Source organism: Hydra vulgaris, chromosome 13 (genome assembly GCF_038396675.1).
Source record: "Hydra vulgaris chromosome 13, alternate assembly HydraT2T_AEP".
Classification (NCBI taxonomy): Eukaryota; Metazoa; Cnidaria; class Hydrozoa; order Anthoathecata; family Hydridae; genus Hydra; species Hydra vulgaris.
The window spans coordinates 18,811,500-18,825,037 of NC_088932.1; the positions used below are offsets into that span (position 1 = coordinate 18,811,500).

Here is a 13,538-nt window from a genome sequence, read left to right on the forward strand (position 1 = left end):
TATATTTTAGGAATATTTTTGAAATTCAAGTATATTTTAGGAGAATTTAGGTCTTTTTAGGATATTTTTAAAAAATTAGGATATTTTAGGATTTATTTGTAGTAATGGCCACTCCTTATACATATATATATACATACATACTTATATACATACATACTTATATATTTATATATATATATATATATATATATATATATATATATATATATATATATATATATATATATATATATATATATATATATATATATATATATATATGTATATATATATATATATATATATATATATATATATATATATATATATATATATATATATATATATATATATATATATATATATATATATATATATATATATATATATATATATATATATATATATATATATATATATATATATATAGATTGTTGCATTTGGGAAGTACGGAAATAAAAAAATGATTCTTACGCCAACACATACGTCACTTTTAATTACTTTTGACTTTCATCCAACATTTGTGTGTTGTCAGAAAGTTAAAACCATTAATTTAATTACAAAATAATCGTTTTTTTTAAAAAACCGCAAAAACGCAAATTTAATTGACCAGAATGTTTTTAAAAACATTTTGAATGTTTTTAAAACATTCTGAATGTTTTAAACAATATAAACAATGTTTTTATTTTTATTTTTTTTAATAAAATGTTTTTATTTTTATTTTTTTACTGTAAATCATGCGCGGAGTGTTGCTACATCAACTATCTTATAGCCTAACTCGCAACGGAGTGCTGCTATATCGACTGACAAATAGCCTGACTCGCAATGGAGCGCTGCTATATCTACTATCTTTTAGCCTGACTCGTAAGGGAGTGCTGCTACATCGACTGAGGGTTTGGTTGGGGCAGGCAGTCTATCAATTAATAAAAAAAAAATTCCAGTCTTGCATTTTAATTTTTACTTTTTGTCAACAAAATACGGAAAAAACTTTCTGACAACATATAAGAGTTAATAATATTCTGAATGTCAGAGAAATCTCTACCTATTGAGGATTGGAAAAGCTGTTCGAGGTTCATGGGGAGAAAAGACTGCCAAAGTATGTTTTCAGGGACTTTACATTAAACAAAATATAAAGTACCTAAAATATATACATATAATTATAATTATAAAAGAACTTTTAAATTTGTTTCGAGATTGAATGGGGGACATTGAATGACAAGAACAGCAACTTCTTCAACAATTCATACTAAAGAAGTTTCAAACTCAAATGTCATCCAAATAAAGTAGTAAATGTTTTTTAACTACACATTTACACTGTTCATCTTTATCTGCAGTTGAGAATCTGATCTTATTAGCATCAAGTCTAGGAAATTTGCGAGCAGAGCAAGTTGGGTCTGGTATAATAAAAGAAAAAATGAAGACTAATGAAATTGCCAAAGGGGAAAAATTAATTTTGTCTTCTGGTGGAAACCCAATGCGGTAGTGGTGTAGTGGCTGTGCATTTGGTTGCATAAATAAGAAGTTCTAAGTTCAATTTCCACAACATACCTTGTTTGTCAATGTTCCTGTTTCGGAGTTAAAGAGTTGGAGTGGGTTGTGATTATAATATTGTTATTTTCCAGGTCAACTTCCTTGACATTACTGATAGCAAACTAAAAAAAGATCTTGTTTTTGTTAAAGACATCTAATTTCATACAGGATCCCTGATAGGAATAGAAACTACACTGGGATGTTGATCTTTGATCAGGATTTGTTAAATTTTTTAATAGTGATGTTCTACAGAGAGGGTATGAAGGTAGAGGTTGAGACAGGAATTATTCAAACCAGATACTTAAGTGTGTTGATGAGTTAGAAAGAGTTGTTTTATCTAAGTTTCCCGATCTTCTTCCAAATGTTCAATGTTTGAAAGACATTAAAGTTGTAAAAGATTCTTGTTTTGGTAGAACACTTGAGTTCAGATACCAACAGGCCATACTAAAATTCTTTTAAACCTGCTCAAAAAATTGCAAATATTGGGAAAAAGCATTCAATAAATTGGAAAGTGCATATACTCTTGTGTCATGTGCAACCTTTATTGAATAACACAATTGTGGCTTATCGAAGTTTGATGAACAACGCAGAGAACCAACTCGTTCTGAAGTCAAACCAAAATGAAATAAGTTCAAAAGACAAGTTGTTAACAAAAATTATGGTGGAAGACTCCTCTGTAAACCTTTACATATACTTTCGATATTTTAAAAACAATTTTTTCTATTATTATAAAACAAATACTCTTAAATAAAAAAGGTTTGGTTTGATTGACACAACATAAAACTTGGTGGTCTTTTTGGTCCATTGTGATATAAATTTAAAGATTTTAATGTAAACAAGTGTCAGTCTCGTATGTCTTGTTTTTTTCAATACCTATCCAAAATCAATGAAGACTAAACTGAAACTAATTTTAATCAGATCTCAAACTTTAAAAGCATAAACAAGATTAGAATCATCACCATGATTACCTGGTCAAGTCTCATAAAGTTCAGGAAAAAAAATCTGAAGCCAAAGATAAAATTTAAGTGTCAAAGAAAAGTTCTTAAAGAAAAAGTTAAATCAAGATATTAACAATCAATGTTAATAATCAAAATCAACTCTTCTAACAAGTCCTGGTAACAAGTTGCTGCAAAACCACTAACCCTTCCCCTGTCCTAATATATGAATAACAGGGCTTGTGATGAAAAAAATCGTTAAGCGTGTTATATCGCGCTCGTAAAATTAGAATATGTTTTCATCGGGCGTGATTATGTGCGCTCGAGATAACGTCGGCGAGCGTGATCATGAAAATTGCTAAAGGCGATACTCATAAAAAGCTTTTTATTTTTTATATCTTTTTTTATTTGTTACATAATTCTTTCGTCAAAAAATGTTTGAATTAGTATCACAGTTATGAAACTACTTTAACGAAAGAGATTTTTATACTTCCAAACTTCTTGTATATTGTCAGATCACGATTTTATTTTTAACTATGTATGTTATAAAAAAATAATATCAAACAAAAAGGCAACTTCTTATTGATTTAGCATTGAAGTATAATTTAGTGACGTAGTTTTGCTATATGTATTGTTGTTTTGATATATGTATTTTAAAATGATACTCTGTAAACTTAATTTTCGGTTAATGGTTTTTATATTTCTTGATATTTTTATTCAAATTAATTATTTAATTTTTTTCTAAAATTTCTTTTTTAAATTACGTTTTTTTATCTTAAAAATATAACACAAGAATAATTTGAAATAATAATAAATAAGAATAATAACTTTTCATTTAATAAATTTTGACATCATTACTTAGTTTTCTTTTCAAATGTCCTTAATTGCGAACATTCTAAACAACAGAATCGTTTTAAATTTGAGTTAAAATAAATAATAGTTAATAAAAAATCTATACTATGAACAAAAACTAATTTTAAAAATTATTATATTATTAATATTTATTTTTATTATAAACGATGTGTGGAATATTACAAACAATAAATCAAATAAATTTTACTTGATATTTTCACAAGAAAAATACTCCGCAGTTTTAATTTTCCTATAATGGTTTTCTAATTTTCTATTCTTATTTTATTTGCGCATTTTTGTATTCACATTGTGTTTCCACGTGCACAATCCATTATTGAAATTAGTGACGATAACGACTTTAAACTGCTCATTCATTACGTTAGTGCAAAAGAGAACGACGTTGTGCTTTTTATATTTTAAATTAGTTGCTTGATAACAGAATGTCTTTAATAAAAATCTTTTTTAAATATTTTATGAAAATAAAAAAATAATCTTGAACTATTGGACGAGCGTTATTTTATATGCTCGTTATAAGCTGAACGAGCGTTGTTTATCGCGCCTAGAACGTTTGAAAATACCGTTTATGGGCGCATTTTACGAGCGGAGCGCGATCGCGCTTGCTTCATCACAAGCCCTGAATAACCCTTAACCAGCATAAAATCTAAAAGAATTTTCTATGAAAATTACAAAAATTCAATTATCATTTAATGAACTTTTAAAAACTTAACAGAGAACTTTAAAACTAAAAATGTTACAAAAATTTAAAAAGTTATTTTTTACTATGTAAATTTAAAATTTTACTTATAATGTTTACTAAAAAACAAATTTTTGATTCTCAATTTATTTTTTTAAATTTTCTTTGAGTAATCATGGTACTGACAAGATTGAAAAAATCCAGCATCATAATCATGGTTTAAAAAAAATATTCTAGAACTGGGTTTCTTAATTTAATATAGCAAACCAAACCAAAATTACCTGAGCAACTTTTTTTATTCAAACTCTCCTAAAAATTAAATTTACTATTAGTCATCAGTTGAACACGCATTTAAAAATATAAAAAAAATTAGTATATTTAAAAACATAAATCTTAAAAGAAACATTAAAAATAAATAAAACTTTATAATTGTTATATTTATATATGATCTATTATAGAAAGTTTTGATAGAGCTGAATTATGAGAGCCATAGTAGTTGTTATATTTCTACATACAACTTACAAATATTTGGATTGAAATCTTTTGAATTTTATAAGGATGATATCATTTGCAGTTTTCACAAACCTATCTGGAAATATTACTGGTCTTCAAATTTATCAAACTCCAAAACATTTTTAAAAAATGAAATTCAATAAATTTATGACAATAAAAGTACAAAACATCACTAGTATTATTTATTTAGACAACAGTTTATTCAGGTATTAAAAATTATTGATTGGATTATCAGGATTTTTTTTTTCTTATTGTATGTGTGTATATAGTATCCTGTGTATAGGGTAGGCCTTCTGAGGAAATATGTGTGATTGCACCCCTTACTTGATCACCCATATTTTGTTTTGACAACTTGACCACGGCCATTTGCATGTTTTGTCAATTTAAGCATTTTTAAAAAAAAGCTAAAAAAACTAGAATAGAAAATTGAAAAATTGAAAAAAAAACAAAAAAAAATTGAAAAAAACCACCAAAAAAAAAAAAGAAATCTTAACTAATAAGAAAAAAAAAAAAAAAGATAAACTCGAAAAAAATAAAACTATAAAAATAACATATTTTTTAGGCGTTTCACTTAACACTTTATCAAAGATTCAAAAGTTTCAAAGCTTACTATTATTATTCCAAACTTATATTTTTCAAAACTTTATTACATAATAACAATAAACCTTTGATATTTTCTACTTGTGTATCTACTAAGTAAATAAAACACTTTAAAAAATGTAAAAAATAAAAAAATAGAAGGATTTGAACATGCACTCAATATTTATCTTTACGGTTACACCTCAATTATTAAATGGTTTATCATTTAGAGTATTACGCTAACATAGTAAACAAATAAAAGATTGTTTTATTTAAATTTATTTTGTTTACAAATATTATTTCAACGGTGGGGTTATTATTTGTGTATGCATACAAATAATGACTTTAAAAAATAGTTTTTTAAATGCTTTTTATGTTTATCTTTTTTTATTTCCTCATTCGTCAAAATATTTTATCAGTACACAAATTGGTTTTTTTAATTTTAGCTTCAATTCAGTTTGGTTTTTCAGGCAAAGTGTGTAACCACATGCATTTCCTTAAAAGACCTATTAGAGTGTTCCAAAAATATAGCTATACCCTCTAATGTCTGATATTTGGTCAGTAGAAAAAAGAAAATACCCATATTTTCATCTAGTCAATACCCATATGTTCATCTAGTCAACAATTATGTTCAGAAAAGTGTTAAGAAATTAGTAAACTTAAAAAAATTCTTTTTTTTAAACTTATTTGTTTATCAATAAAATGGTTATTTGCATTATTTACTCAGAGACAAAAAAAGACTTTATTAAAAAAACACATGAAAATGTTAACAATAAAAACAATAAGAGAAAACATAGTATACTAGTAAAGTAGAGATTTCAAAATAAAATTACACTTCAATACTTTAAAAAATTGATTTTGAAGTAGTTTAAAATGATCTATAATTCTTTTAAGGCCAGATAAAGAAAATTGAAGATTTGAAAAATTAAAATTTAAGCTTATTGAGATAGAAGATGATGACTGAGATAGAAGATGATGATTGAGGTAGAAGATGATCCAGAGGGTAGAAGATGATGATTGAGGTAGAAGATGATAATTGAGGTAGAAGACGATGATTGAGGCAGAAGATGATGATTGAGGTAGAAGATGATGCAGCTTACAGAGCTAGAATAGAAACAAATGACTTTCCAACAGCAAAAATCAATTGTGAACCTTTATTACATCATTCATTATTAAAAATAATTTTTATTTATAATCAAATAATTTTAATATTTTATTATTATCACTTTAATAATAATATAATAATATTTAACATACAATATATATAGGCATATTTATTAAATTACAAATTTATATGTAAAAATATAAATTAAAATAAAGTATACTGCTAGAGTAATCATAGAACATACGGGTTGTGAGCATCAGCAACTTACTGGTTGTGAGCATCAGCAACTTACAGGTTGTGAGCATCAGCAACTTACTGGTTGTGAGCATCAGCAACTTACAGGTTGTGAACATCAGCTCTCCTGATGTTTCAGAATTATATGATATATTGCTTTGAGTTGTCTAACTGTAAAATAGAACTGGAGCATGGCAATAGAACTAATAAACTTATTACAATAAAAAAAGTTATAAAATATTAATCAACTGTTTGCCTGCTTTAAGTGATACTAACAGTAACACTAGTATGCTGTTATTTTTTTTTTAATTGAACACTCAGCAATTCAGTTGCTTAGTGTAAAGGTTTATCCTCCTTATTTTATGGATGCCATGCAAGTATCAAATATATAAGATGCATATGTCTTACTTCATAGAAACTCTCACAGAAAAAACAAAAAGTCGCCATAGAGTATTGTGTATTCATTTTAAAAAAGTGGATTGAAGTTAAAAAAAAGGTAGTGCTAAAGTAAAATCTATTATAAAATTTTGTAAAAATAAATCAGGATACCAAGAAGTTGATTGCTATTAACACTTGCAAAAAATGCTTTTCTGTACTAAAGCCCTGTTCAAATTACTTCTGCAACTAGCATTTGTCAAGAGGCACATTTTATGAAACACAATTACATAAAATGTGCCTCTTGACAAGCGCTAGTTGCATATATATATATATATATATATATATATATATATATATATATATATATATATATATATATATATATATATATACATATATATATATATATATATATATATATATATATATATATATATAATGAATTATAAAAAGTTAACCTTGTCACAGGAAATGACATAAAAGATGTTTAATCTGTCAAAAAAAATAAGAAAATGAAGTACAGAAATAGAGTTTGCTGCCCTTTTTTTATGCACCATGTTTTCTGAAAAACTTTTCAAGAAAAGTCTTTAAGAGCATCCAAAAAAGAAAAATAGAAGATAAGTAATATTTCCAGATATTTTAATTCATGATTGTTTAACCTTGGTGCATCACAACAATTAATTTTTTTTATTCTTTTTTTACTCCTACTTAGTTTGGAAAACTGCCTGGAATAAAGTGACAATTTAAAACAAACAAATATATATATATATATATATATATATATATATATATATATATATATATATATATATATATATATATATATATATATATATATATATATATATATATATATATATATATATATATATATATATATATATATATATATATATATATATATATATATATGAAATGAATTATAAAAACAGTTTCAAAACCATATTAAAAAACTTACACTACAGGATATTTTACCATCATTTTCATCAGCTAAATGACGCTGGAGCTCTAAATCCTTTTTAAAATCATCTAATTTTTGCTTTTTTAATAAACTTGCCTCCTGAGATATTATAAGATCTTCAGACTCCAATTCTAATAATAATAATAATAACAATAATAATAACAATAATAATAAAACAAGATAAGCAATTTTTATGACAATTTTTCAAAAAAAACTTTTTTTTTAAAAAAAAAAAAGCTTTTAATTTATTAATCTTAAAAATTCTTAAATATAAAAAACTCTTAAAATTTTCATTTACTTAAATATAAATATCTAAAAATATAAGACATGTAGAAATATCAAAAATAAATATATAAAGAATATATTAAATATAGGAATATAAAAAATTATGACAGAAATATAAAAGAAATAAAATCAAATAAATACGCCATCATATCTAAAAATAAAATTTGACCTCCTAATTCAACCAAATCCACAAAACTGCTGTTTAAAAAGATTTTGAAAGAATTACTTTCACTTTTAATTATTTTAGTAAAAATTCTAATTTATTATAATATACTTTTCAAAAAACTATATGTACATTTATAGTGGTATCTGTAGAGAATCAACTGGCTTTTTTTACTTTTAAAAACCCTGTGCTTTGTTTACTTATTTGTCAGGCCAGGTTATCCTGTCAGTTTCTCAGGTCAGGTTATTCTCTCAGTCTATCAAGTCAGGTTATCCTGCTACTGGTAACATGTAACCTAGTAGAACCTGCTTCATGTCACACTGCCTAGTAGGATACGCTTTTTTAGGCAAAAGCTAGGAGAAGCCAACTCCGACTTAAAGCACCACCTTCTATGGGGCTCTTGGTTGAGTAAAGGCAAGAGATGGTGTCTTGATAAAAATACTCATCTTGGGCAGACACATCTGGCTACTGTTTTGTAGAAGGTCTTCTAGGTAAAGACTTAAGGGGTAAATAGATTATATCTGTTGACCAGCCTTGCACCCCTTGTTCATCTATTAGGCTGGCGTAAATGTATTTATAATCACTGTTTCCAGTTTAAGATGTTGAATGCTGATCTTCTTGACTCAGTGCATGGGTTTGCTTGTGTCTCTGTTTTTATGACTAGGCAACTCATTCCATTATCTCCTAATGAGAGTACAGCTCTAAAACTTTTTATGGTTCAGAGGCCAATTGGTAGTCAGGTTTCCGAACTCTGTGATAGCTTTCAGAGAGGCTGATTCCATCAACAGTTGTAAAATATCAGAGTAATAACAGTGCCATGTTGCGCACAGATGGTGTCCCTGTTCATATTTTTGAGGTGCATTGTCAAGGTCACATTTAGGACCATTTGTTAGGGTTCTGGTTATTAATATTAATGAGGCAATTGCTTGGACTATTTAATAGTGTACTGAGTACTATCTGTGCTTTCAGTTAAATTCTCTAACAAATTTAAAAATGACTAAAGTACCAAAAACTATAAAACACAAAAAAACATCATCACCAAGATCTCCAAATCTATCATTCACTAATATTTGTGGACTTCAAAGTAACTTTTCTTCCATCGAGTTTTATTCTATGCGAAGTTCACCAGACCTACTTGCTCTTTGTGAGACTACTTTGAGTTTAGTAGCCTCATCTGGTGAGCTTAGTGTTGATGGTTATCTTCCTTTAATTTGTAAGGACTCTAATAGCCACATGCTTGACCTGGACATCTACATTCATAAGAATTTATCTATTTGTCAGGAAACTAGGTTTGAATCCACAGACTATTTTTTATGTGCTTTTGTTTAGCACCACTTCACTCTATCGCTTTTCTCTTTCTTCTATATCACACTCCTTTATCTCAGGACTGAACTTTTTTCGATGTTATTTCTGATCAAAATGACCAAGCTCTTTCTCTTTACCCTTCAGCCAATATCATTGTTGTTGGTAACTTAAATGCCCACCACACTCAATGACTTAGCTCTAGTGTCAGTGACTTTGCACGCGTTAAGGCCCACAGTTTTTGCCTTTCTCAATCTTTAACTCAAATAGTCAACTTTCCAATTCGCTTTCCAGACAACTCAAATCATTTACATTCTCTACTTGACTTATGTCTTGTTTCTGTCAGTGTACAGTTTCTCCACATTTACTCTTAAGTGCTTCTGATCATGGTTTGATCTCTCTAAAATTATTATCTCATTCTTCTTTATCACCAGAATCCCCCTATCATTGTACTTCTTACAACTACCTTAAAGCTGACTGAGTCTCTTTCTGTTATTTCTTTGTGTAGTCCTTGGGTAGAAACCTTTCATCTTCTTGCTGACAAATGTGCTTTTTATGTAACTTCTTGGATTCAGGCTGCATTGGAATCTTTTAATCCTCTAGACAATTCCAAGTCAAGCACTCTTTTAGATGGTTTTCCTCTCATTGCGCTGATGCAGTTTCCAATCGTAACCATTACTTTCATACCTACCAGCAAAACAGCTCCCAAGGAAACAGACGCCTGTTTACTATTGCTAGAAACCGTTGTAAAAAGGTTTTGTCTAATGCCGAACCTCGCTAATCTCAGGTTACAAAATCTCGTATATCCAACCCTCGGAATTAGGAAAATTGAGGTCGGCAATAATTTGCCGACCTTAATCTTTTAGAGGTCGGCATCAGGTCGGCAAAAATTATTTGATACAAAGGTCTAACCGTAAAACATAGAAACGAGGTCGGCAATTTTTTGCCGACCTCAAACACTTTCAGGTCGGTAGTTAGGTCGGCATTGCCAAATGCCGACCCTAATTCTGAGGGTTGTATATCATATCAAAAACTGACTTCTGGAGAATTTTTAACCGTATCTATAACAAGGGCAAATCTGTATGGTTCAGATTTTGTCACACCACCTAAAGACAAAGCTAAATTGCTTACTAAGAACTTCTCATCAATATCATCTCTTGATTCCACTAGTTGCGTTCTACCTGATATAACCAACAAACAGGTTAATCCATTGCTAAATCTTCATGTCAATCCAGCTTCTGTATCTAAAGTGAATTCCTGCTTAGATTCTTCTACAGCTTGTGGTTAAGACAATGTAACTGTTATAGTCTTGCAGGAATGTTCTCTGGAGCTGTCATCTATACTTTTAAAACTATTTAACAATGCTTATGAAAGTCTTGCTTTCCAGCCGGTTGGAAAGCAGCTTCTGTTATCCCTATTTTCAAAAACTCTGGAGAGCAATCTGACTCATCTAACTACCTCAATGGACAGCACTTTTCTTCATATCCTGTAACTTCAGGGGTTCCTCAAGGTTCTATCCTCGGTCCTATACTTTTTTTAATTTACATTAACGATCTTCCAGAAATTCTCACATCTAAGGTGATATTGTTCGCTGATGATACTTCCATTTATTCTTGTCTTGATAAGGAGCCAACACTCTCTGATTGCTTGCAGGGGGCATTTGAGCTTGAAAAGGATCTCACTTCTTCTACACTATGAGGCTCTTAGTGGATAGTGAACTCGAACACAGATAAAACTCAATTTTTTTAGCTAATTGTTATTTCAATAATCTAGATCTTCCTATATTTATGAACGGTAATGTACTCGATGAATCATCTACCCTTCATCTTCTAGGACTAACTACTATTTCCGATCTTTCTTGGAAACCGTATATCAAATCCATTTGAAAAATAGCATCTGCTAAGGTTGGATTCCTTTATCAGGCTTGCCACTTTCTTACTCTTTCTTACTCTTTGCCACTTTCTTACTCTTTCTTACTCTTTGCCACTTTCTTACTCTTTCTTACTCTTTGCCACTTTCTTACTCTTTGCCACTTTCTTACTCTAGATTCTATTTTTATTTCTATAAATCTCAAATTTGTTCTTGTATGGAATACTGTTGCCATATCTGGAGTGGATCTTTAAATGAGGGCCTTTCTCTTCTAGACAAGTTGCAAAAATGCATTGTAAACATAGTTGGACCTGCTCTTGCAGCCAACCTCCAACCATTTTCACTTCATTTTAATGTTGCTTCTTTTTCTCTTTTTTATAAATACTATAATGGGCACTGTTTTATAGAGCAAGAGCCATCTACTAAAATTCATTCTCGTGTTACTCGTCATTCAATTAAGACTCATTCTTTTACTGTGACTGTAGTTGTAAGTGCTCCAAAAACACTTATTCGTCTAGTTTTTTTTCCTCAAACATAAGTCCTTCGGAATTTGATTTCTTGTTTTCCAGATTCATATAATTTGCAATCTTTGAAGTCATCTGTTAATCGTTACCTTGCTCTAAAAACTTCATCTTTTCTCGCCCAGTAATTTCTAACTCTAATAATGGTTGCTCTCAGCTTTGTTGGAAGTAAAGATATTGAAAAAAACTTGTTTTTTTGATAAATTTTTAAAAACTTATCATCTAAGCTATTAAATTTAATGGCAATATTTTCAATAATATTTAAATTTCAGATATAAATATGACTGAAATTAATCAAAAATTCTTATTATGTTTGTATATTTAATGGTAATAAAAGAGGATATCTTCAAGCTATGTACTGCATACTGCTATGCTTTTAAAACTTTGTGTTGCAAATATTCATACCTTGATCTTGATGGTAATTAGTTAGGCTGCATTTTTATTTCTACTTTTAAGAAAACAAAAAAGTTATTTCATTATAAAGTTATTAAACTATTAGACTTTAAAAGTAATATAAATTATTTACACTAAAGTGAATAATAAAATAATAACGATGAAAAAAAATTAAAAATTATTTTTTTAGTTTTCACCAACTTTGTTAAATAATGTAAATTTTTACTTAACATTGATTAAATTTTAGATGTTTTGCCTAATATAATAAAGAAAATATAGATAAAAAATCATATAAAATGATTCATAAAACTAATTTTAACCTTTTATGTCAGTTTAACCTTTTGAGGACCTACCAAATTGTAATCTACCATTAACTTTTTTTAAAGATTAATTAATTTTATGTAACACATAAACAAGTTTTTTCTTGTTGCTAAAGAATTAAAATTTTCTATCTGATCATAAGTAGTGCTACTAATACCAGTAGTATCAAAACCGGAATACCGATATTACCAGACTGTTTCAAGTACCGAAATACCGGTATTGGTTTGGCTTAATACCGATATTAAAAATAAATGTAGAGGGCTTTTGATATAGCGGATGCAATAATCTCTTTACCTGAAACACAAAAGTAAATGAAATATTTAAAACTTCCAGTCGCGATAAACAATACTCATTCATCTTGTAATGAGAGTTTAAAATCACGCTCGCTAAACAGTTTGGGATGGAGAAAATAATAAGTTGTTTAATTGATTTTTTATAAAAAAAGTAAAATTTTGTCTTTTTTTTATTTACAAAGCACTGATTTAAAAAATCATCATTACATCACTAGCTTAAATGTAGATTCATAAGAAATAGATTTAATATATATACATAATACACAGACATAAGAAATCTATTTCTTATGACTATGGTAGAACACATGTTTGAGTTCTGTACTAACTAATGCAAAAGCAATGTTAATAGAAAATTTCTAAAAGAAAATTAAAACTTAAAAATATTTTTAATTTTGTAAAAACATCAAGATAATAGACTATAAAAAGTTATTCACAGTGTAATTTGCCAATGGTATGCCATGTAAAGTTATAGAACTAACTGCAATCATAATTACATTTACTAAAAAAACTTTATGCATTTTAAATTAAGAATCTGAAATCACCTTAATATCCAGAAAAACATAAAATATCTCAAAAAGTATTCAAAGAGTTCAGCACCGGTGTATGAGGTGTTGACGAAAGTTTTGTGTGG

The 13,538-nt window shown here is 28.0% G+C and overlaps 1 protein-coding gene across 2 annotated transcripts in view; it reads right to left on the reverse strand.

The window, feature by feature from the left end:
* LOC136090355 (uncharacterized) overlaps positions 1-13,538 on the reverse strand; it is a 54,075-nt gene that overhangs the window by 16,021 nt on the left and 24,516 nt on the right. For both annotated transcript variants that reach the window (XM_065816946.1, XM_065816945.1), the window contains 2 exons: positions 7,758-7,891; positions 4,272-4,299 (listed from right to left, as the gene is read on the reverse strand). In XM_065816946.1, coding sequence (XP_065673018.1) covers positions 4,272-4,299; positions 7,758-7,891 — 162 coding nt within the window. The remainder of the gene's footprint in view (positions 1-4,271; positions 4,300-7,757; positions 7,892-13,538) is intronic.